The 23118-nt window shown below is 40.3% G+C and overlaps 2 protein-coding genes and 1 long non-coding RNA gene across 3 annotated transcripts; 2 read left to right on the forward strand and 1 right to left on the reverse strand.

Annotated features, from left to right (window-relative positions):
- Positions 1 to 264: 264 nt before the first annotated feature.
- dnajc12 (DnaJ (Hsp40) homolog, subfamily C, member 12) lies at positions 265 to 6286 on the reverse strand. Its single transcript, XM_051648002.1, has 5 exons — positions 6176 to 6286; positions 5853 to 5931; positions 1504 to 1643; positions 1265 to 1412; positions 265 to 1060 (listed from the first exon to the last, which is right to left on the reverse strand). The coding sequence occupies exons 1-5, from the start codon at positions 6251 to 6253 to the stop codon at positions 978 to 980; spliced, it is 528 nt and encodes a 175-aa protein (XP_051503962.1). The 5' UTR covers positions 6254 to 6286; the 3' UTR covers positions 265 to 977.
- Positions 1657 to 4977, forward strand: LOC127412010 (uncharacterized). The gene is made up of 3 exons (XR_007892379.1): positions 1657 to 1986; positions 2230 to 2741; positions 3238 to 4977. It is a non-coding gene; the product is annotated as an uncharacterized LOC127412010 (long non-coding RNA).
- A 309-nt stretch (positions 6287 to 6595) lies between the features above and the next one.
- On the forward strand, positions 6596 to 22065 carry LOC127411932 (NAD-dependent protein deacetylase sirtuin-1-like). Its single transcript, XM_051647854.1, has 9 exons — positions 6596 to 6847; positions 15144 to 15257; positions 15344 to 15582; positions 15682 to 15834; positions 18102 to 18249; positions 18389 to 18468; positions 18581 to 18767; positions 18997 to 19677; positions 21096 to 22065. Exons 1-9 carry the CDS (start codon positions 6616 to 6618, stop codon positions 21365 to 21367), a joined length of 2106 nt encoding a protein of 701 aa, XP_051503814.1. The 5' UTR covers positions 6596 to 6615; the 3' UTR covers positions 21368 to 22065.
- Positions 22066 to 23118: the final 1053 nt, after the last annotated feature.

Raw genomic sequence — 23118 nt, forward strand, 5'->3', positions numbered from 1 at the left:
CTTCTGAAGACATGGATTAATCCACTGGAGTCTTCTGGATTACTTTTATGCTGCCTTTATGTGCTTTTTGGAGCTTCAAAGTTCTGCCCATCATTCACTTGCATTGTATGGACCTACAGAGCTGAGATATTCTTCTAAAAATCTTCATTTGTGTTTTGCAGAAAGAAAGTCTGACACTTCTAGGATGGCATGAGGGAGAGGAAATGAGAGAATTTTAATTTTGGGATGTACTGTCCCTTTAAGAGAAAACTCAAGAAAATGTACTGTGTGAAACCAACAGATTTAATAGTAAACACGTACAATAAAACAATGCAATAATAATAAAGTAAATACAATATCTGATTTGACTGCCTTAGGATTGGTTCTTATCTATTGTTATACGTTTGTACGTCTGTGTAAAAATAATAATGTCAATATTTTTGGCCTGTTATACAATAGCTTGTTTTATTTTTGCAGATGTAAAATTTGGCAGACAACTTATGCATAATGCACACGCCTACAGACAATGTACACATCTATTTCATCTGCACATACTGTATTTAAACACTTAAGCACATAACATCACTCAAAATACTGACTGCACAAGGGACTCATAATGAAAATAATGTTTTTTTACAAGACACTTCTGGTTTAAAATTAATTGTATTTCTTATTAACAACTATTTAATAGTGTATAGTAGTTTGACATAGTATAATGGTCATATTTCAAATAAATATTCAAATATATAATGCATTAATTAAAATGAACTCTTTTACCCAGCTTAATAATCATTTTCTGTGCAAACTTGATGTTAACTGCATGTTAAAACACCCATACTCATGTTAGTCATCTGGAATGATGTTTAAGGCATATAAAGCATCATACACATTAAATTCAACCTGCACAAATGATGACACACACTACATCAATTGGTCAGTTCTGATATTTGCCTCTATACACTGAACACATCCATCAAACAGGACAAGAGGGGATGAATTTATATTTCATAGTTCCTGAACTTCTGCAGAAGTCCTGAGGGAGCTTCACCGGCCCAGCGGAACCTGTTATGCCAATAATCACCTGAGGAAAAGAAATATCGGACAGTAATTAAAAAATAAACTAAACAAGAGGTCAAGAGGTTTCACAGGCCGGTCCATTTCAACTAAAGCTGCTTGTCGTATTGTAAATGTTGGTATTAACATTTTAGTTTGGCACAATAAAATCACCACAAATGCGAACTTTAATATCACTTTCTGAAATGGAACATAAAATCAAACTGCTTACTTGACGGCAGGCATTCATCGGTTGTTTTTTCCTCCTCAGTTGTTTGTCTGTCTGATGGACTCGCTTGATTTCGTGAGTTCACCTTGTATGTGTCTTTTGGGGCCTCGAGCATCGGCTCTTTCTTGGCGCGCACAGCCCAGTGCATTGACTGAAACAAGTCATTACTGCAATTTTTGTTGCACTAAAGAATAAACTATATTGCACATTTCTTATTCAGTTTTATTGCACACGTCACTTACTGTTTTTACAGAGTCACTGAGCGCCTGCCACTCACTGAACGGGATTTTAATTTGACTTCTGAGCCATAGATCATAACTCTTCCTTTTCTTCTCATCTGTGAGAACCTCCTTAGCTTCATGTAACTTCTGGAACTCCTCAACTGCAGGAAGAAGATGACCAAGAAAAGGCAGACATCTTTTTCACATGTGTGAAGTCATTCAAACTATTGCACAATAACAACAAAACAATAATAAAGAAGATATATCTTAATTCCTATGTTCATGAGGATTCCCAGCAAACACAGAACGTTCCCCTAATGTTAGCATATGGTTCCCGTTTGGTTATTTTTTTCTGAAAACCAATCCCTAACGTTCTCAGAACGTTCTCTGTGGATTCTCTTTTTTTATAACCATAATCTAACGTTCCCAGAGCGTTGGAGGGAGTTTTTTGTGGGACAACCTAAAACTAACTTATACAGAACGTTTTCTAATGGTTATTTTTAGGTTTTATAACCATGAACTAACCTACCCAGAACGTTCCCCTAATGTTAGTATATGGTTCCTGTTTGGCTATTTTTTTTTTATTTTTTTTTTTTGGAAACCAATCACTAACGTTCTTGGAACATTCTCTTTAGGTTCTATTTGTTTAATAACCATAATATAACGTTCCCAGAGCGTTGGAGGGAGGTTTTTGTGGGACAACCTAAAACTAACTAATAAAGAATGTTTTCTAATGGTTATTTTTAGGTTTTATAACCATGAACTAACCTACCCAGAACGTTCCAGGGATCCAGCAAACACAGAACATTCCCCTAACGTTAGTATATGGTTCCCGTTTGGCTATTTGTTTTTTTTTTTTGTTTTTTTGGAAACCAATCACTAACGTTCTTGGAATGTTCTCTTTAGGTTCTATTTGTTTAATAACCATAATCTAACGTTCCCAGAGCGTTGGAGGGAGGTTTTTGTGGGACAACCTAAAACTAACTTATAAAGAATGTTTTCTAATGGTTATTTTTAGGTTTTATAACCATGAACTAACCTACCTAGAACGTTCCCCTAATGTTAGTATATGGTTCCCATTTGGTTATTTGTTTTATTTTTATTTTTTGGAAACCAATCACTAACGTTCTTGGAACATTCTCTTTAGATTCTATTTGTTTAATAACCATAATCTAACGTTCCCAGAGCGTTGAAGGGAGGTTTTTGTGGGACAACCTAAAACTAACTTATAAAGAATGTTTTCTAATGGTTATTTTTAGGTTTTATAACCATGAACTTACCTACCCAGAACGTTCCAGGGATCCAGCATACACAGAACGTTCCCCTAATGTTAGCATATGGTTCCCGTTTGGTTATTTTTTTCTGAAAACCAATCCCTAACGTTCTTGGAACGTTCTCTGTAGATTCTCTTTTTTAATAACCATAATCTAACGTTCCCAGAGCGTTGGAGGGAGGTTTTTGTGGGACAACCTAAAACTAACTTATAAAGAACATTTTCTAATGGTTATTTTTAGGTTTTATAACCATGAACTAACCTACCTAGAACGTTCCCCTAATGTTAGTATATGGTTCCCGTTTAGTTATTTGTTTTATTTTTATTTTTTGGAAACCAATCACTAACGTTCTCGGAACATTCTCTTTAGGTTCTATTTGTTTAATAACCATAATCTAACGTTCCCAGAGCATTGAAGGGAGGTTTTTGTGGGACAACCTAAAACAAACTTATAAAGAATGTTTTCTAATGGTTATTTTTAGGTTTTATAACCATGAACCAGCCTACCCAGAACGTTCCAGGGATCTAGCAAATGCAGAACGTTCCCCTAATGTTAGCATATGGTTCCCATTTGGTAATTTTTTTTATTGATTTTTTTTTTTTTGGAAACCAATCCCTAACGTTCTTGGAACGTTCTCTTTAGGTTCTCTTTTTTTATAACCATAGTCTAACGTTCCCAGAGCGCTGGAGGGAGTTTTTAGTGGGACAACCTAAAACTAACTTATAAAGAACGTTTTCTAATGGTTATTTTTAGGTTTTATAACCATGAACTAACCTACCTAGAACGTTCCCCTAATGTTAGTATATGGTTCCCATTTGGTTATTTGTTTTATTTTTATTTTTTGTAAACCAATCACTAACGTTCTTGGAACATTCTCTTTAGATTCTATTTGTTTAATAACCATAATCTAACGTTCCCAGAGCGTTGGAGGGAGGTTTTTGTGGGACAACCTAAAACAAACTTATAAAGAATGTTTTCTAATGGTTATTTTTAGGTTTTATAACCATTAACTAACCTACCCAGAACGTTCCAGGGATCCAACAAACACAGAACGTTCCCCTAATGTTAGCGTATGGTTCCCGTTTGGTTATTTTATTCTGAAAACCAATCCCTAACGTTCTCAGAACGTTCTCTGTAGATTCTCTTTTTTTATAACCATAATCTAACGTTCCCAGAGCGTTGAAGGGAGGTTTTTGTGGCACAACCTAAAACTAACTTATAAAGAATGTTTTCTAATGGTTATTTTTAGGTTTTTTAACCATTAACTAACCTACCCAGAACATTCCAGGGATTCAGCAAACACAGAACATTCCCCTAATGTTAGCATATGGTTCCTGTTTGGTTATTTTTTTCTGAAAACCAATCCCTAACGTTCTTGGAACGTTCTCTGTAGATTCTCTTTTTTTATAACCATAATATAACATTCCCAGAGCGTTGGAGGGAGGTTTTTGTGGGACAACCTAAAACTAACTTATAAAGAATGTTTTCTAATGGTTATTTTTAGGTTTTATAACCATGAACTAACCTACCTAGAACGTTCCCCTAATGTTAGTATATGGTTCCCGTTTAGTTATTTGTTTTATTTTTATTTTTTGGAAACCAATCCCTAATGTTCTTGGAACATTCTCTTTAGGTACTATTTGTTTAATAACCATAATCTAACGTTCCCAGAGCGTTGGAGGGAGGTTTTTGTAGGACAACCTAAAACTAACTTATAAAGAATGTTTTCTAATGGTTATTTTTAGGTTTTATAACCATGAACTAACCTACCCAGAACGTTCCAGGGATCCAGCAAACACAGAACATTCCCCTAATGTTAGCATATGGTTCCCGTTTGACTATTTTTTTTGTTTTTTTGGAAACCAATCACTAACGTTCTTGGAATGTTCTCTTTAGGTTCTATTTGTTTAATAACCATAATCTAACGTTCCCAGAGCGTTGGAGGGAGGTTTTTGTGGGACAACCTAAAACTAACTTATAAAGAACGTTTTCTAATGGTTATTTTTAGGTTTTATAACCATGAACTAACCTACCTAGAACATTCCCCTAATGTTAGTATATGGTTCCCATTTGGTTATTTGTTTTATTTTTATTTTTTGGAAACCAATCACTAACGTTCTTGGAACATTCTCTTTAGATTCTATTTGTTTAATAACCATAATCTAACGTTCCCAGAGCGTTGGAGGGAGGTTTTTGTGGGACAACCTAAAACTAACTTATAAAGAATGTTTTCTAATGGTTATTTTTAGGTTTTATAACCATTAACTAACCTACCTAGAACGTTCCCCTAATGTTAGTATATGGTTCCCATCTGGTTATTTGTTTTATTTTTATTTTTTGGAAACCAATCCCTAATGTTCTTGGAACATTCTCTTTAGGTTCTATTTGTTTAATAACCATAATCTAACGTTCCCAGAGCGTTGGAGGGAGGTTTTTGTGGGACAACCTAAAACTAACTTATAAAGAATGTTTTCTAATCGTTATTTTTAGGTTTTATAACCATGAACTTACCTACCCAGAACGTTCCAGGGATCTAGCAAATGCAGAACGTTCCCCTAATGTTAGCATATGGTTCCCATTTGGTAATTTTTTTTTTTTTTTTTTTTGGAAACCAATCCCTAACGTTCTTGGAACGTTCTCTTTAGGTTCTCTTTTTTTATAACCATAATATAACGTTCCCAGAGCGTTGGAGGGAGTTTTTAGTGGGACAACCTAAAACTAACTTATAAAGAATGTTTTCTAATGGTTATTTTCAGGTTGTACATTTATAACCATAAACTAACCTACCCAGAAAATTGCACTGATCCAGAAAAAAACAGAACGTTCCACTAACGTTAGCATATGGTTCCCGTTTGTTTTTGTTTTTTTAAACCAATCCCTAACGTTCTAGCAACATTCTAGGAATGTTCTCTATAGGTTCTTTTTTTATAACGATCAACTAACATTCCCAGAGCGTTGAAGGGAGGTTTTGTTCTGAGACAATCTAAAACAAACGTATAAAGAATGTTCTCTAATGGTTATTTTTAGGTTTTATTTTTATAACCAGGGAACAGAACGTTCTGGGAACCAAAAGGTTAGGATCAATTATGGATTTACCTGCTTTGGGGTTCTCTGGATGTTTGTCAGGGTGACAGGCCAGAGCTTTGACTTTAAACTCATTAACGATCTGTTCAGTCTATGAGATAGATAGACATAAATCAGATATATGATGTTTTAGTTTATTAGCGTCAGCATGGACATTTTGCAGCTATTTAACCATCATTCCCAACATGTTGACTGACGTCATACACATGCAACAGGCTAGCAAAAATATAAAAATATAGGCCTTTATCATTTATGACGACATTATAAAATAGTAGAAATAATAATGACATAGCGACTAAGAAACTCTCATGTACTGTAACTGAATTTAATTTTACCGTTGAGAGTTCATCACACCCGAGTAGCCCGTAATAATTCTCAACATCCTCCGATCGCCAGTTTAGTATCGCCTCCATGCCTCCTCTAATCAACTACAGTACAGAATTACCGTAAAGACTTGTGTACTGACTCTTTGTCATCAAGCTGCAGTCTAACACGGTCGTGAAAACGCGCATACTTGAGACTTTACGGTAACACACAGATCGTGTGTGACTCGCAGACCGTGGTAGACTTGTCTTAAAAAGTCACTGAGTAATATATATATATATATATATATATATATATATATATAACAATAATATAGTAATATATTATAGAAATAAATAAAATAAAAACGAATAAAAAATGCTCGTTTCACGATCGGCAGTCTCATGACGTCACGTTACATCATCACCGGAAGCTCCTCCCGCGCTCCTCCTCCACTCACTTCCAGCCGAAGATGGCGGACGGCGAAGATAAACGGGCCGAACCCGCCGACGCCGGACGCTCCGTGGAGCCGGACGAGCCGCTTCTGAAGAGGGCGAGAGTCCTAGAGCCGTCCGGTGATTCGGAGCACAGCGCTGCTGGCGGAACCGAACCGCTGAAGTCGGAACCGGCGGGAATGGATGGGGAGTCCTGTGAGGCCGCATTGAACAACAGTGAACCTGTCGAACCCGAACCACAGCTGTCCGGTACAACACATTTTTATTGAGTTATTTCTTTATTGACTATTTTCTGACTGAGAGCTGTCAGATTTAATTTGTTTTTACCAAGTAAGTCTTGTTATAATTAAATGTAAGTCACTTTATAATAGCAGTATATTATTTTAATTTAATGTATGTTGGGCCAGTGTTTAAATGTAAACATTAGCTTTTAAAACACACAAACAACCAAAATGCACAGTGTAAGAAGTGCCGTGGTAATACTCTTTTTTTTTTTTTTTTTTTTTTTTTTTTTTTTTTGGGGGGGGGCGGGCATGTATTATGGTAGTACCATGTTATTCTTTGAATACCGTGTATATAAATACCATTGTGTTTATCAAAGTACTGTGGTATAAGCTAGTGTTGGGTTTGAGTCCACCTTAGTCGAGTCCAGGTCTTAAAACAATCGAGGCCGAGTCAGACTCCAGACCGAGTCCATAACAGGCCGAGTCGAGTCCGAGTCCATAACAGGTCGAGTCAGAGTCCAAAAGGGACTGAGTCGGACTCAAGACCGAGTCCATAACAAGCCGAGTCGAGTCCGAGTCCAAAAGGGGCCGAGTCGGACTCAAGACCGATTCCATAACAGGCCGATTCCGAGTCCAGAAGGGGCCGAGTCGGACTCGACCGATTCCATAACAGGCCGATTCCGAGTCCAAAAGGGGCCAAGTCGGACTCAAGACCGATTCCATAACAGGCCGATTCCGAGTCCAAAAGGGGCCGAGTCGGACTCAAGACCGATTCCATAACAGGCCGATTCCGAGTCCAAAAGGGCCGAGTCGGACTCAAGACCGAGTGCATAACAGGCCGATTCCGAGTCCAAAAGGGGCCAAGTCGGACTCGAGACCAATTCCATAACAGGCCGATTCCGAGTCCAAAAGGGCCGAGTCGGACTCAAGACCGAGTGCATAACAGGCAGAGTCGAGTCCGAGTTCAAAAGGGGCCAAGTCGGACTCGAGACCAATTCCATAACAGGCCGAGTCGAGTCCGAGGCCATAACAGGTCGAGTCAGAGTCCAAAAGGGACTGAGTCGGACTCAAGACCGATTCCAAAACAGGCCGATTCCGAGTCTAGAAGGGGCCGAGTCGGACTCGACCGATTCCATAACAGGCCGATTCCGAGTCCAAAAGGGGCCGAGTCGGACTCAAGACCGATTCCATAACAGGCCGATTCCGAGTCCAAAAGGGCCGAGTCGGACTCAAGACCGAGTGCATAACAGGCCGATTCCGAGTCCAAAAGGGGCCAAGTCGGACTCGAGACCAATTCCATAACGGGCCGATTCCGAGTCCAAAAGGGCCGAGTCGGACTCAAGACCGAGTGCATAACAGGCCGAGTCGAGTCCGAGTCCAGAAGGGGCCGAGTCGGACTCGAGACCAATTCCATAACAGGCAGAGTCGAGTCCGAGTCCAAAAGGGGCCAAGTCGGACTCAAGACCGTTTCCATAACAGGCCGATTCCGAGTCCAAAAGGGGCCGAGTCGGACTCAAGACCGAGTCCATAACAGGCAGAGTCGAGTCCGAGTCCAAAAGGGGCCAAGTCGGACTCAAGACCGATTCCATAACAGGGCGATTCCGAGTCCAAAAGGGGCCGAGTCGGACTCAAGACCGATTCCATAACAGGCCGATTCCGAGTCCAAAAGGGGCCGAGTCGGACTCGAGACCGATTCCATAACAGGCCGATTCCAAGTCCAAAAGGGCCGAGTCGGACTCAAGACCGAGTCCATAACAGGCAGAGTCGAGTCCGAGTCCAAAAGGGGCCAAGTCGGACTCAAAACCGATTCCATAACAGGCCGATTCCAAGTCCAAAAGGGGCCAAGTCGGACTCAAGACCAATTCCATAACAGGCCAATTCCGAGTCCAAAAGGGCCGAGTCGGACTCAAGACCGAGTCCATAACAGGCAGAGTCGAGTCCGAGTCCAAAAGGGGCCGAGTCGGACTCGAAACCGATTCCATAACAGGCCGATTCCAAGTCCAAAAGGGCCGAGTCGGACTCAAGACCGAGTCCATAACAGGCAGAGTCGAGTCCGAGTCCAAAAGGGGCCAAGTCGGACTCAAGACCGAGTCCATAACAGGCAGAGTCGAGTCCGAGTCCAAAAGGGGCCAAGTCGGACTCGAGACCAATTCCATAACAGGCCGATTCCGAGTCCAAAAGGGCTGAGTCTGACTCGACCGAGTCCATAACAGGCAGAGTCGAGTCCGAGTCCAAAAGGGGCCAGGTCGGACTCAAGACCAATTCCATAACAGGCCGATTCCGAGTCCAAAAGGGGCCGAGTCGGACTCCAGACCGATTCCATAACAGGCCTATTCCGAGTCCAAAAGGGGCCGAGTCGGACTCAAATCCGATTCCATAACAGGCCGATTCCGAGTCCAAAAGGGGCCGAGTCGGACTCCAGACCGATTCCATAACAGGCCGATTCCGAGTCCAAAAGGGGCCGAGTCGGACTCAAATCCGATTCCATAACAGGCCGATTCCGAGTCCAAAAGGGGCCGAGTCGGACTCAAATCCGATTCCATAACAGGCCGATTCCGAGTCCAAAAGGGGCCGAGTCGGACTCAAATCCGATTCCATAACAGGCCCATTCCGAGTCCAATAGTGGCCGAGTCTAACTCAAGGCCGAGTCCATTGCAGGCCGAGTCTGAGTCCGAATGAATCTGTTCAAGAATCTGAATTAAAATTGTACTCGACATCAATATTTTAAGCTTATTTTAAACTTCACAACTAAGAAAAACAATTTGTCAATATAAATGCAAAAAACACATGATTAGTATCCTGCTGAACAAATTTCAAAGTGGTTTCAGAATGAAAGCATATGCTTTAGGTGTATGAAGACAAAACTGTCCTTCAACACAATTCTTATTGCGTTCTGTTGACATTTCAATTATTTGTTGATTTTCCCCTCCCCTCAAACGTACACCAAAGAAAGCGAATGCTGCGTTAGTCATTACAACCAGAGTTGTTGTTATTTCACATTTTAATTTAGTTTTTATTTCTACTTCATTTTCAAATTGTCCATTCAATTTAGTTATATCTAAAATTATGGGTGAAATACATTTAATGTGTTTAATACATTTAATAAATGGTTATATTAAAACATTTAATAATGCCCATAAAATTAAATACAGCAACATCAAATAAAAACAGAAAAGGTCAGATACCATTAAAAAATATGTATATACTACAGTATTACACGTCACACTTTTCAGTCCTCCTGCTGTGTCCAGGTGTAGCCTACTTCCCTAAAGTCAAGATCAAACTCACCTTGAGCTGACGTTTCGTTCTTTCACATTATATTTAGTATGGATTATAGGTGAATAGAGACTTCTCCCCTCACTTGTGTTCTTCATTGTATTTTCTATCTTTTTTGCCTTTGAAACGCAAGTGCTAGCTTTACAGTTAACACACACTACAGATATGTGACGGACTGAGTTGTACAATTTCCATCATGGTCGATTTCATCCATCATATTAGTTTAAATATCCCTGATACATAGTAAATTTGATTTTGTCTCAATATAGTCAGCATTTTCAGTTAGAAATGGCTTTGCGTAGTAAGCGTGAGTCTGATAAAACGTGTTCTATTTAATAATTTGCAGAGTTGGGGAACGTACTTTTTAAAGTGTACTTACGTTATTGATATTTGTGGATGAGCGGCAGAGCATGTCTGGCGAATGGTGATCTCTTTCCTGCATACACATACATCACGGGCGAGAGAGTTAAAAAAGTACGTTGAAAGAGTGTGCGCTGCTGCTCTCAGCCAGAATAATCACACGTAAGGACATAAATGTGTGAAAACTGATGCGAAGTATCAAATACACAGAATGTATGATAGTACTAACTGTAGACAGCTCATCAATATAAAGACAAATCCCGAACATTTAGAGGCAATTTTGAAATCCCGGCCGGACGCTTTTTTCAGGTCTGTCTGGGGAAAAGAGGGCGTATGGTCACCCTATGTTATGTTATTTTTTGATTGTTTGTTTGTTTGTTTTTCATTGCCATGGACTTGGCTGGACTCGGAAAAAATCCCAAGTCCGAAAGGCTCGAGTCCGAGCTCGAGTACCCCAACTCTAGTATAACCATCTGATACCATTACAGTGCTTCTTTCAAGGCTGAGGCAAATCTGTTTTGGCTATATAAAACAAAATGACACATCAGTGCATCCCTAGTTCTGTCGGCTGCGGATATTCATCGGCCAATTATCATTTATTTATTTATTTTTATTCCCTTTTTCTCCCCAATTTTGAATGCACCTCTATCCGGGTGGTGGAGGACGAATCTCCGTTGCCTCCGCGTCTGAGACCATCAATCCGCGCATCTTATCACGTGGCTTATTGAGCGCGTTACCGCGAAGACTTAGTGCGTGTGGAGCCTTCACGCTATTCTCCGCGGCATCCACGCACAACTTACCACGCACCCCACCGAGAGTGAGAACCACATTATAGCGACCACGAGGAGGTTACCCCATGTGACTCTACCCTCCCTTACAACCGGGCCGATTTGGTTGCTTAGGAGACCTGGCTGGAGTCACTCAGCACACCCTGGATTCGAACCTGTGACTCCAGGTGTGGTAGTCAGCGTCAATACTCGCTAAGCTACCCAGGCTCCTATCGGCTAATTATTGACCAATTAATCTGTAATTAGCATGAATACACTGATATGCAGTAGGAGTAAAATCTACTCGACCTGCCACCACCTGTCACTTGCACCGTCACAGTCATAATCATCTCCCACGTGATCCGTCACCATTATTTGCGAGACGCAAATTACGTACATATAGTTGAAGTCAGAAGTTTACATACACTTGGTTAACTGTGCCTTTAAGCAGCTTGGAAAATTCCAGAAAATGATGTCAAGCCTTTAAACAATTAGCAAATTAGCTTCTGATAGGTGGTGTACTGAATTGGAGGTGTACCTGTGGATGTATTTTAAGGCCTACCTTCAAACTCAGTGCCTCTTTGCTTGACATCATGGGAAAATCAAAAGAAATCAGCCAAGACCTCTGAAAAAAAATTCTGGTTCATCCTTGGGAGCAATTTCCATATTCCTGAAGGTACCACGTACATCTGTACAAACAATAGTACGCAAGTATAAACACCATGGGACCACGCAGCCATCATACCGCTCAGGAAGGAGACACATTCTGTCTCCTAGAGATGAACGTAGTTTGGTGTAAAAAGTGCAAATCAATCCCAGAACAACAGCAAAGGACCTTGTGAAGATGCTGGAGGAAACAGGTAGACAAGTATCTATATCCACAGTAAAACGAGTCCTATATCGACATAACCTGAAAGGCTGCTCAGCAATGAAGCCACTGCTCCAAAACCGCCATAAAAAATCCAGACTACAGTTTGCAAGTGCACATGGGGACAAAAATCTTACTTTTTGGAGAAATTTCCTCTGGTCTGATGAATCAAAAATTGAACTGTTTGGCCATAATGACCATCGTTATGTTTGGAGGAAAAAGGGTGAGGCTTCCAAGCCGAAGAACACCATCCCAACCGTGAAGCATGGGGGTGGCAGCATCATGTTGTGGGGGTGCTTTGCTGCAGGAGGGACTGGTGCACTTCACAAAATAGATGGCATCATGAGGAAGGAAATTTATGTGGCAATATTGAATCAACATCTCAAGACATCAGCCAGGAAGTTAACGCTCGTCGCCAATGGGTCTTCCAAATGGACAATGAACAACCCCAAGCATACCTCCAAAGTTGTGGCAAAATGGCTAAAGGACAACAAAGTCAGTGGCCATCACAAAGCCCTGACCTCAATCCGATCCAGAACTGAAAAAGCATGTGCGAGCAAGGAGGCCTACAAACCTGATTCAGTTACACCAGTTCTGTCTGGAGGAATGGGCCAAAATTCCAGTTGTGAGAAGCTTGTGGAAGGATACCCAAAACATTTGACCCAGGTTAAACAATTTAAAGGCAATGCTACCAAATACTAACAAAGTGTATGTAAACTTCTGACCCACTGGGAATGTGATGAAAGAAATAAAAGCTGAAATAAATAATTCTCTCAACTATTATTCTGACATTTCACATTCTTAAAATAAAGTAGTGATCCTAACTGACCTAAGACAGGGAATGTTTTCTACAATTAAATGTCAGGAATTGTGAAAAACTGAGTTTAAATTATTTGGCTAAGGTGTATGTAAACTTCTGACTTCAAATGTGTGTGTATGTGTGTATATATATATATATATTCTGTTTCCATAAACTACATATTACATATAGCCTCTGTATATATATATATATATATATATATATATATATATATATATATGCACTTCTCTTGCTTCCACTGTAAATTACCCTAACTGTGCCAAGCTTTGGTCTTGTAAGATATGAAAATAGTTGTGGTTCAACATTAACTTGTTTTGAAAGTAACTTGTGGTTCATGAGACACTGTGGTTCATTTCATCCCCTGCCACACAGCAGAGAAATGACAATAAGCCACTTGAACATGAACTTAAGATTCAAACTGAGGCTGCCGAAGTGTAAAATATTAACGGGGCAGACAGTAAAGCCTAATTTTTTACACTTGAGCCCCACCCATGCCAACGTGTGCATGTGTCTCTGGGTGCGTGTGTCTCTGTGTCTCTGTGTGCGTGTGTCTCTGTGTGCGTGTGTCTCTGTGTGCGTGTGTCTCTGTGTGCGTGTGTCTCTGTGTGCATGTGTCTCTGTGTCTCTGTGTGCATATGTGTCTCTGTGCGTGTGTCTCTGTGTGCATGTGTCTCTGTGTCTCTGTGTGCATATGTGTCTGTGTGCGTGTGTCTCTGTGTGCATGTGTCTCTGTGTCTCTGTGTGCATATGTGTCTCTGTGCGTGTCTCTGTGCGTGTGTCTCTGTGCGTGTGTCTCTGTGTGCGTGTCTGTGTCTCTCTGTGTGCTTGTCTTTTTGTGCGTGTATGTCTGTGTGTGTGTGTCTGTGTCTGTGTCTTTGTCTCTGTGTGTGTGTGTGTGTGTGTGTGTGTGTGTGTGTCTGAGAGAGAGACTGTTCACTCAAGAAAACAAAGCAGCATTGAAATGTAGCATTATTTATGCAAGTTCAATCAAATAAGGTCTTCTTATTTAATCATAAAATGTGTAGACAAAACGTTTGAAACTCCATAAATATAAATAAAAAACCCAAAACCTTTTGACATATTTATTTAATGTTGTTAACACTGTTGTAACAGTTAAAGGATGGGCAAAGAGGAGGTGGGAACCAGCTGAACAGTAAACAAAGTTTAATGGTAAAACTCAACATAAAACAAACATGAACACAGACACACACACAACGTGGCCGCGTGCGTCTCTCTCTCTCGAAATGGCGCCTCTGGCTCGTCTTTATCCCCCTCCCAGCTGATTATCCTGATTCAGGGCCGTGTGTCCTCACGGCCCGGACCCGCCCTCCTCCTCCTCACAACTGTTTATAGCAAAATAGACCCAAGCATGGAGGACAAATAAAAAATTCTGTAATGGTATTTAGGCATGTGTTGCATTAATGTAACTTCAAACTTTAAGTGTCAATCAAATCGATCACTGCAAACAACAGTACCGAACAACACTGTGTCAACCAATCCCAAAACCTGTGCCAATCAACCTCAAATACACAACATAACTTTAATTAACAAAGGTCATAAAAATTTTTTGGCATTGCATGTGATTATTCTTTTATCGAAGAACCTCAGCAAGTATGAAAAGTGTGCCAACCAACCCTGGGGGAGTACAAGTATAGCTTTCTCACAATAAACGTCTTTCTGGTGTCCATGTAAATGACCTGATTGTGACGGATCGAGAGGGAGATGCGAAGAACGGTAACGAAGCGAGTGAGAGCTGCCTGCGGCGGTGACAGGTCGGGTGAGAGCTGCCTGCGGCGGTGGCAGGTCGGGTGAGAGCTGCCTGCGGCGGTGGCAGGTCGGGTGAGAGCTGCCTGCAGCGGTGGCAGGGAGAAGGGTATAGCTGCAGCCATTGCTCCAAAAAGTGACATGAGCTCCAAATCACCATTAAAGATGTTGGGAACCCCTAACCATTTCCCTAACCTTAACCATGAGTGGAAGTGACGCCCCTTTTGGAGTAACCCCACCCTCTTTTGGAGATTCCGCCCCCATTTGGAGGTCTCTGGCCTGCAGCTATACCTACTTGGTGGCAGATCGAGTGAGAGCCGCCTGTGTCGGTGGCAGGTCGAGTGAGAGCCGCCTGTGTCGGTGGCAGGTCGAGTGAGAGCTTGCTCATACAGGTATATGCATAGTATAGTTCCTGTCATATAAATAGATATATCTGAAACTATGTTTTGTTGTGGTTTGCATACAGAGTTAATCGACGAAGGTGTCCATCCCAATGGATTCACATCACCTGATCTTCATGACGATGATGACTGCTCCTCTCACGCCAGTTCCAGTGATTGGACCCCTCAACCACAGATCGGTGAGTCTTAGCACGCCCACAACCCTGCATTTCCCGAAATCACACGCTTCATTTTGATGGTCATGCAATTGTCGGCTGTGTTTTAGGTTCCTATCGGTTCATTCAGCAGCACATCATGAGAGGAACCGACCCGAGAGCCATCCTTAAAGACCTGCTTCCTGAAACGGTCCTGCCTCCAGACCTCGATGACATGACACTGTGGCAGATCATCATCAACATCTCAGAACCCCCCAAGAGAAAGAAACGCAAAGACATCAACACCCTGGAGGATGTCGTCCGGCTGCTGAATGAGAGAAAGAAAATACTTGTGCTCACTGGCGCTGGGGTGAGTTTTTAATTTCTGCTTTAAAACACTCTTTAAGTGCATTTCCTAATGCAACAAACAATAAACCTAGATGTTGATGTTGTTCTCTTGTGTCTGTAGGTATCGGTTTCTTGTGGAATTCCTGACTTTCGATCTAGAGATGGGATTTATGCAAGACTTGCAGTGGATTTTCCCGATCTTCCTGATCCTCAAGCGATGTTCGACATTGACTACTTTAAAAGAGATCCAAGGCCTTTTTTCAAATTTGCCAAGGTTTGATATGATGCTGTCTCATCTAGTCTCCAACCCCTCAATAACCGCTGCATTGCTTGGATAGTAAAATTAACTTAAAAAGCAACACAAAAGCAAAATTGACCCCATTTGCTTTCTTTATACCAAAGAAAAAACATTTCAGTCTTCATAATCTTTCATCAGAAAAGATTTTTCACTTGTTTTAACTCTGAAACAACTATAATTTTCTGCTGATGTCACCAGTCCCTCTTATTTTTCGACCACTTGTCATATAGAGCAGAGGTCGACCGATAGTGGATTTTGCTGATACCAATAACTAAGATGGTGGCAGATAAACGATTAATCGGCCAATAGTAAAAAAATAAATAATTCAATTTATATAGAATGATCAAAGATTTCGTAGTCTTTCCTTACTATGACGGGCACAGACATTGAGGCTACAAGAGTCCAAAATGAATAAAATCCCAAAAGCAGTTTTATTGTGCACCCAAATTTAAAATAATTGCCAGCAATATCATTTGGTGCATAACATGGGACGTTTAACTATAAACGAGCCCGGAATACAGCGGGGAGTTTTATTTAAAAAATGACAGAGACTTATTTTTACAATGTTACAATGCTCCATATGCAAGTATTTAACAAATTAAGCTTTTTATAGCCTATATATTCACCAGTTGACAAACTACAGTTTGCAAGTGCACATGGGGACAAAGATCTTACTTTTTGGAGAAATGTCCTCTGGTCTAATGAAACACAAATTGAACTGTTTGGCCATAATGACATGGGGGTGGCAGCATCATGTTGTGGGAGTGCTTTGCTGCAGGAGGGACTGGTGCACTTCACAAAATAGATGGCATCATGAGGATGGAAAATTATGTGGATATATTGAAGCAACATCTCAAGACATCAGCCTTGAATTTAAAGCTCGGTCGCTAATGTGGAGTGGTGGTGGCATAGTGGGCTAAAGCACATAACTGGTAATCAGAAGGTTGAGTAAGGCACTTAACTCCAGGTTGCTCCGGGGGGATTGTCCCTGTAATAAGTGCACTGTAAGTCACTTTGGATAAAAGCGTCTGCCAAATGCGTAAATGTAAATGGGTCTTCCAAATGGACAATGACCCCAAGCATACCTCCAAAGTTGTGGCACAATGGCTTAAGGACAACAAAGTCAGTGGCCATCACAAAGCCCTGACCTCAGTCCGAAAGAAAATTTCTGGGCAGAACTGAAAAAGCGTGTGCGAGCAAGGAAGCCTACAAACCTGACACAGTTACACCAGTTCTGTCTGGAGGAATGGGCCAAAATTCCAGCAACTTATTGTGAGAAGCTTGTGGAAGGATTCCCAAAACATTTGACCCAAGTTAAACAAGTTAAAGGCAATGCTACCAAATACTGACAAAGTGTATGTAAACTTCTGACCCACTGGGAATGTGATGAAAGAAATAAAAGCTGAAATAAATAATTCTCTCTACTATTATTCTGACATTTCACATTCTTAAAATAAAGTAGTGATCCTAACTGACCTAAGACAGGGAATGTTTTCTACGATTAAATGTCAGGAATTGTGAAAAACTGAGTTTAAATATATGTGGCTAAGGTGTATGTAAACTTCTGACTTCAACTGTATATTTAAGTATTTACTGATAGTTAAGAAAAAAAAAAACTGGGGGCCTGGGTAGCTCAGCGAGTATTGACGCTGACTATCACCCCTGGAGTTGCTAGTTCGAATCCAGGGCGTGCTGAGTGACTCCAGCCAGGTCTCCTAAACAACCAAATTAGCCCGGTTGCTAGGGAGGGTAGAGTCACATGGGGTAACCTCCTCATGGTCGCTATAATGTGGTTCACTCTCATTGGGACGCGTGGTGAGTTGTGCATGGATGCTGTGGAGAATAGCGTGAAGCCTCGTGATAAGATGCGCGGATTGACGGTCTCAGACGCGGAGGCAACTGAGATTCGTCCTTCGCCACCCGGATTGAGGCGAGTCACTACGCCACCATGAGGACTTGGAGCACATTGGGAATTGAGCATTCCAAATGGGGGAGAAAATAAAAAATAAAACAACTATCGGCACTGATTAATCAGTAAAACCAATATATCGGTCTACCTCTAATATAGAGACGCTTTTCACCATCCAGTCAATTCCTGATTGAAAAACTCAAGTTCCACACTACTTTTCCCCATTGAATATCCTGTTTCACATAGGAAATATATCACATTACGGAAGTAAATTGAGTTGCGAACATCGTTTCATGCTGACTTTAACAATATTAACTCTTTTCTTATACTATAGGAAATTTACCCAGGACAGTTCCAGCCATCTCCCTGTCACAGGTTTATATCAATGCTTGATAAGAGAGGACGGTTGCTGAGGAATTATACTCAGAACATTGATACTCTGGAACAAGCTGCTGGAATTCAGAAGATCATTCAGTGTCATGGTACACATTTCAGTGCATTAAACAAATGTGATTTCATTTTAGAGACATTCATGCCATGCACCATTTCTTGTTTTACTTATTTTTGGTGTCGTCATTTCTAGTTATGTTACTCAGCATTATCTTTTATTATTTATTTTAGGGTCTTTTGCGACAGCGTCCTGTCTTGTTTGTAAACATAAAGTCGACTGCGAGGCCATAAGGGAAGATATATTTAACCAGGTAAGTTTCGTTAAGAGCAAATGTATAATTATGCAAAAATTTGCTTGACAAAAAGTGGACAAAATTTGGTCATTTGTCCAAATTGTGTTTCTGGTTGTTTTTCCTGTGTCAGGTTGTTCCTCACTGTCCGAGGTGTCCGTCAGACATCCCATATGCCATCATGAAACCGGACATTGTCTTCTTTGGCGAAAATCTTCCAGAGTTTTTCCACCGTGCGATGAAGCAGGATAAAGATGAGGTGGACCTTCTCATTGTGATCGGATCTTCTCTGAAAGTTCGGCCGGTTGCTCTCATACCAAGTATGTGCCACTTCCTGTTTGTTTGTTTTGGAGCTCTGTGATACCTAACCATTTACCCTCCGTCTGCAGTATTTTTGGTTGTTTGTGAAAGAGAAAATCAAATCACGCTTGCATAAGTACCAATAGCCTGGTCTGAAAGTTGTCCTAATATATCGTTGGAGGGGCGAGAAAATAAAAGTCAGATTTGTTAGTAACTTTACCTTTTTTTTAAATCTGTGTCTGTATTAAGGCTCCATACCTCATGAAGTGCCTCAAGTCCTGATAAACCGCGAGCCGCTGCCACACCTGAACTTTGACGTGGAGCTGCTCGGAGACTGTGATGTCATTGTAAATGAACTCTGCCATCGTTTGGGTGGCGACTTCGAGCAGCTGTGCTACAATTCCTCACGACTTCGCGAGATCACGGAAAAACCGCCCGCCCCGTTACCCACCCTACCTGAACGGACTGTGGAGAGCATGTCCACAAATGCTCAGGAGCTGGAGGGAACAAACACATCAGCTGAGGAGACCGACCACGCTCGGTCTGTCACTCCAATCAGAGTCACTGATTCTTCTCAAAGTGTGACGTCGCCCGAGAAGCAAGAAATGGAGATATCTTCCCTAGAAGCCAAACGAACCAGCCCTCTTCCAGAGCAGTTATCAAAAACAGAGAAAACGGACACCAATGCTCAGAGCCCTGAGTTAGAAGCAACGGACTCAAAAACGCATTCTCCGAAGACAGCATCCCCCTGTCTGGAGAGGTTGGACTCCATTAATAATGCAGCGTCTGATGCTACAGAAGCCGGACACACTACTGATGATACACAGTGTGATACGGAGGAAAGGCCAGAGAAACGTCAACGCGTTGAAATGCGAAGACGCTGCTGGAGAAGCCGAATCTGTCAGAGTCCAATCAGCAAACGCCTTGGAGGTAAAATATTGAAACACAGCATGGCCAGAAGTATGTGGACACACACTTAATCATTAAAAATTTTGATTCTTTTGTTTTCAACTTATCGGTAAACCCAATATTACAGAACCAATAACTGATCAAGTGGAGAAGTGTAAATATCGGTTAAAAATATATCGATTATCTCTATTCAAGATATATTTTCTGGAAGTGTTCATATTTTATGCAGCTTTGCCTCTTAAATGTATCTTGTTTTAAAGATGTTAAGATTTTTTTTTTTTTGCAGTGTATCACTGCTGTTTATCTGCCTGGTGAGCTTGGTTATGTGAAAAGTGGATCATATATTGAGTATATACAGTATTGTGCAAAAGTTTTAGGCACTTGTGAAAAATGTTGTATAGTGAGGATGTCTTCAAAAATAATGACATAAATAGTTTTCATTGATCACTTAATGTCATACAAAGTCCAGTAAACATGAAACAGCTAAATCAATATTTGGTGTGACCACCTTTGCCTTTAAAACAGCCCCAATTCTCCTAGGTACACCAGTTTTTCTTGGTTGTTGGCAGATAGGATGTTCAGAGCTTCTTGGAGAATTCACCACAGTTCTTCTATCTATTTAGGCTGTCTCAATTGCTTCTGTCTCTTTATGTAATCTCAGACTGACTCAAAGTGTTCAGTCGGGGGCTCTGTGGGGGCCATGACATCTGTTGCAGGGCTCCCTGTTCTTCTATCTATTTTGGTTTTCTCAATTGCTTCTGTCTCTTTATGTAATCTCAGACTGACACGATGTTTAGTGGGGGGCTCTGTGGGGGCCATGACATCTGTTGCAGGGCTCCCTGTTCTTCTATCTATTTCGGCTGTCTCAATTGCTTCTGTCTCTTTATGTAATCTCAGACTGACTCGAAGTGTTCAGTGGGGGGGTCTGTGGGGGCCATGACATCTGTTGCAGGGCTCCCTGTTCTTCTATCTATTTTGGTTTTCTCAATTGCTTTTGTCTCTTTATGTAATCTCAGACTGACTTGATGTTCAGTGGGGGCCATGACATCTGTTGCAGGGCTCCCTGTTCTTCTATCTATTTCGGCTGTCTCAATTACTTCTGTCTCTTTATGTAATCTCAGACTGATTCGATGTTCAGTGGGGGGTCTGTGGGGGTCATGACATCTGTTGCAGGGCTCCCTGTTCTTCTGTTCTAATCTTTTCTATTTGCAAAAGTAATGTTTGAGTCTAACATTTATATTTCCTATTGACACAATAAAGCTGAAGATATAAATAACCATCTTAAGACAAATGCTTTTGTGAAACATCTTATGTGCCTAAAACTTTTGCACAGTACTGTAGTATATAAATATATTTTACTACTGTAAAATTTTAAGTTGGAAAAATTCCAAATACTTATGAGTCGTGACTCATTTTTGTCATTGTGTTCTGTTTTGCAGCCTCGCAGTACTTATTTCAAGCACCGAACCGCTACATTTTCCACGGGGCTGAAGTTTACTCGAGTTCAGAGGACGAGACCTCCAGTTCATGTGGCAGTGACAGTGACGGCTCACGCTGCAGTGTGGACGCTTTTAAAAATGAAGACAGTGATGACGAGGAAGATGATGCTCTAGTGACGGACAAAGACACAGAAGGCTGCCTTGAAGAGACAGTACAAGAGAACGAACACCAACGCCTTCAAACGGACTGCACAGCAGATACAAATCTATAAACCACCACAGACCTTTAAAACATACTCAGTAACTGCTCACAAGCACTAGCTTTATTTAATGTGCTTAAGTTTGATATATTTTTGTACTTCCCTCCCTTCCTTGTACTGTTGTCTTCTAATGCATGCAACCCCTTTCTTTTGTTTTGCTTATAAAACTTTCTTTAATTTATCACCTGTCTGTTTGTATTTTTGCATTGTTTAATGTTAAATATACGTTTAATTTCAATGAATGTTTTTGCCTGAAAACGCAGTGGAATTGAGCTTGCCATGTAATTGCTTGGGATAAAAAAAAGGGAATGATTTTCAAACCAAAGATCACTTTTTCCATATCTTAGTTTGTCCACTGAATTTAAAAGTTTCTTGTTGGAACTGGTCCATTGCTTGTGTCCAGCCTACTGTTTAAAGTATTTTATACTCCGTAAAATTTGCTAGTCATCAAAAAATTTATTTAACTTGTTTTATGTTATTTTACATATTTTTAAAGATAGAAAGAAGCAATTTACAGTCATCAACATGTACATCTAGAAGGTATTTTCAAGCACTTAGTATGTTAATGGTTCTAAACAAGTGGTTTTGACTGTACTTGTTAAATTGGTTAGAGAAGGTACAAAAACTTTTGGACTAATGTCTTTTCCTATTCTCACTGGCTGGGCATTAAAACGGATCATTATGAGACTAAAGATAATTTATCAACATGACTTAATGATTCTGTCAAACAATTGATAATTTTGGTTTTATTATGATTATGAATGCATTTTCTTTTAATGTTTTGAAAAATACAATTTTCATGTCACAAATTCTGTTTACTTAAGTGCGGATTGGCAATGCTGCGAAAGTGCATATTTATCACTTGACCAAATTTTTGATGCAAAGATTCGAAGTTCACAAATGTAGTGTTTTTGGACTGTTATTACCAGACTGCACTGCAGTTTTTAATGAGAATGGTAGAGAATTATTTTGAGCAGTAATAAAATAACGATTTTGCAGGATGATCAATTATAGCTGTTTTATAAAGGTATTAGTGGTGTTTAAGAGGACGGTTACAAACCGGTCGCATAGACTTCAGCATAGTACAAGTTTTAAATGTGTATATTATAGTTTATTTTTTAAAATGTGACTGGGTTAAACTTAAAGGGGATTTTTGCAGGCTGTTCAGTTTAACTAAAGCAACACAATTATAGAACATTTTGATTTAACTGCATTCTATCCAATTAAATATGTAAAATGTAAGTTTACTTAATTCGAGTTGGGACTTCTTAAATACTTTATTAAGCATTGATGAGTCTGGGCAGGGGATTTCCATTTCCCAGCATGCTTTAAATGGGAATGGATTGGGTCAACAAATGTTGAAATTAAGTGTAATTTTATGCAATTTTGAGCAAAATGGGAACAGGAGGAGATTTGTTAATGTTAATGTTCTGTTATATTGGTATTTAAAAAGAGTATCTGTTAGGCTGGAATTTTGGGGGTTACCGTTTGAAGTTTCATCATCGTTACACTTGCTCACCTGGCATATACTAATGATTAATAAAACAAATTAATTTGGACCAACATAAGAAAATGTATTACATTAAACCTAATGAAGCATTTAAGCTACTATAGTACACTGATTTGACCTAATTTAACTTAATTATGTTGGCTGATTGAAAATGACTTGAAATTAAATTGCTTGTAAAAACTTCCTCAAATTCAATTAATTTATTGAGTGTGCATTTACTAAAACTTCAAAGGATGCACGCCATTTAGCAATA

This window comes from Myxocyprinus asiaticus, chromosome 21, assembly GCF_019703515.2.
Source record: "Myxocyprinus asiaticus isolate MX2 ecotype Aquarium Trade chromosome 21, UBuf_Myxa_2, whole genome shotgun sequence".
Lineage (NCBI taxonomy): Eukaryota > Metazoa > Chordata > Actinopteri > Cypriniformes > Catostomidae > Myxocyprinus > Myxocyprinus asiaticus.

Excerpts from the sequence above, each read along its gene's own strand:
- dnajc12 (XM_051648002.1), bottom strand. The coding sequence starts at position 6,253 with ATGGAGGCGATACTAAACTGGCGATCGGAGGATGTTGAGAATTATTAC. Across the intron at positions 5,932-6,175 it reads GGTGTGATGAACTCTCAACG|ACTGAACAGATCGTTAATGA; the intron begins GTAAAATTAAAT and ends TCTATCTCATAG. Across the intron at positions 1,644-5,852 it reads TCCAGAGAACCCCAAAGCAG|TTGAGGAGTTCCAGAAGTTA; the intron begins GTAAATCCATAA and ends TTCTTCCTGCAG.
- LOC127411932 (XM_051647854.1), top strand. The coding sequence starts at position 6,616 with ATGGCGGACGGCGAAGATAAACGGGCCGAACCCGCCGACGCCGGACGC. Across the intron at positions 15,258-15,343 it reads GACCCCTCAACCACAGATCG|GTTCCTATCGGTTCATTCAG; the intron begins GTGAGTCTTAGC and ends GCTGTGTTTTAG. Across the intron at positions 15,583-15,681 it reads TTGTGCTCACTGGCGCTGGG|GTATCGGTTTCTTGTGGAAT; the intron begins GTGAGTTTTTAA and ends TTGTGTCTGTAG.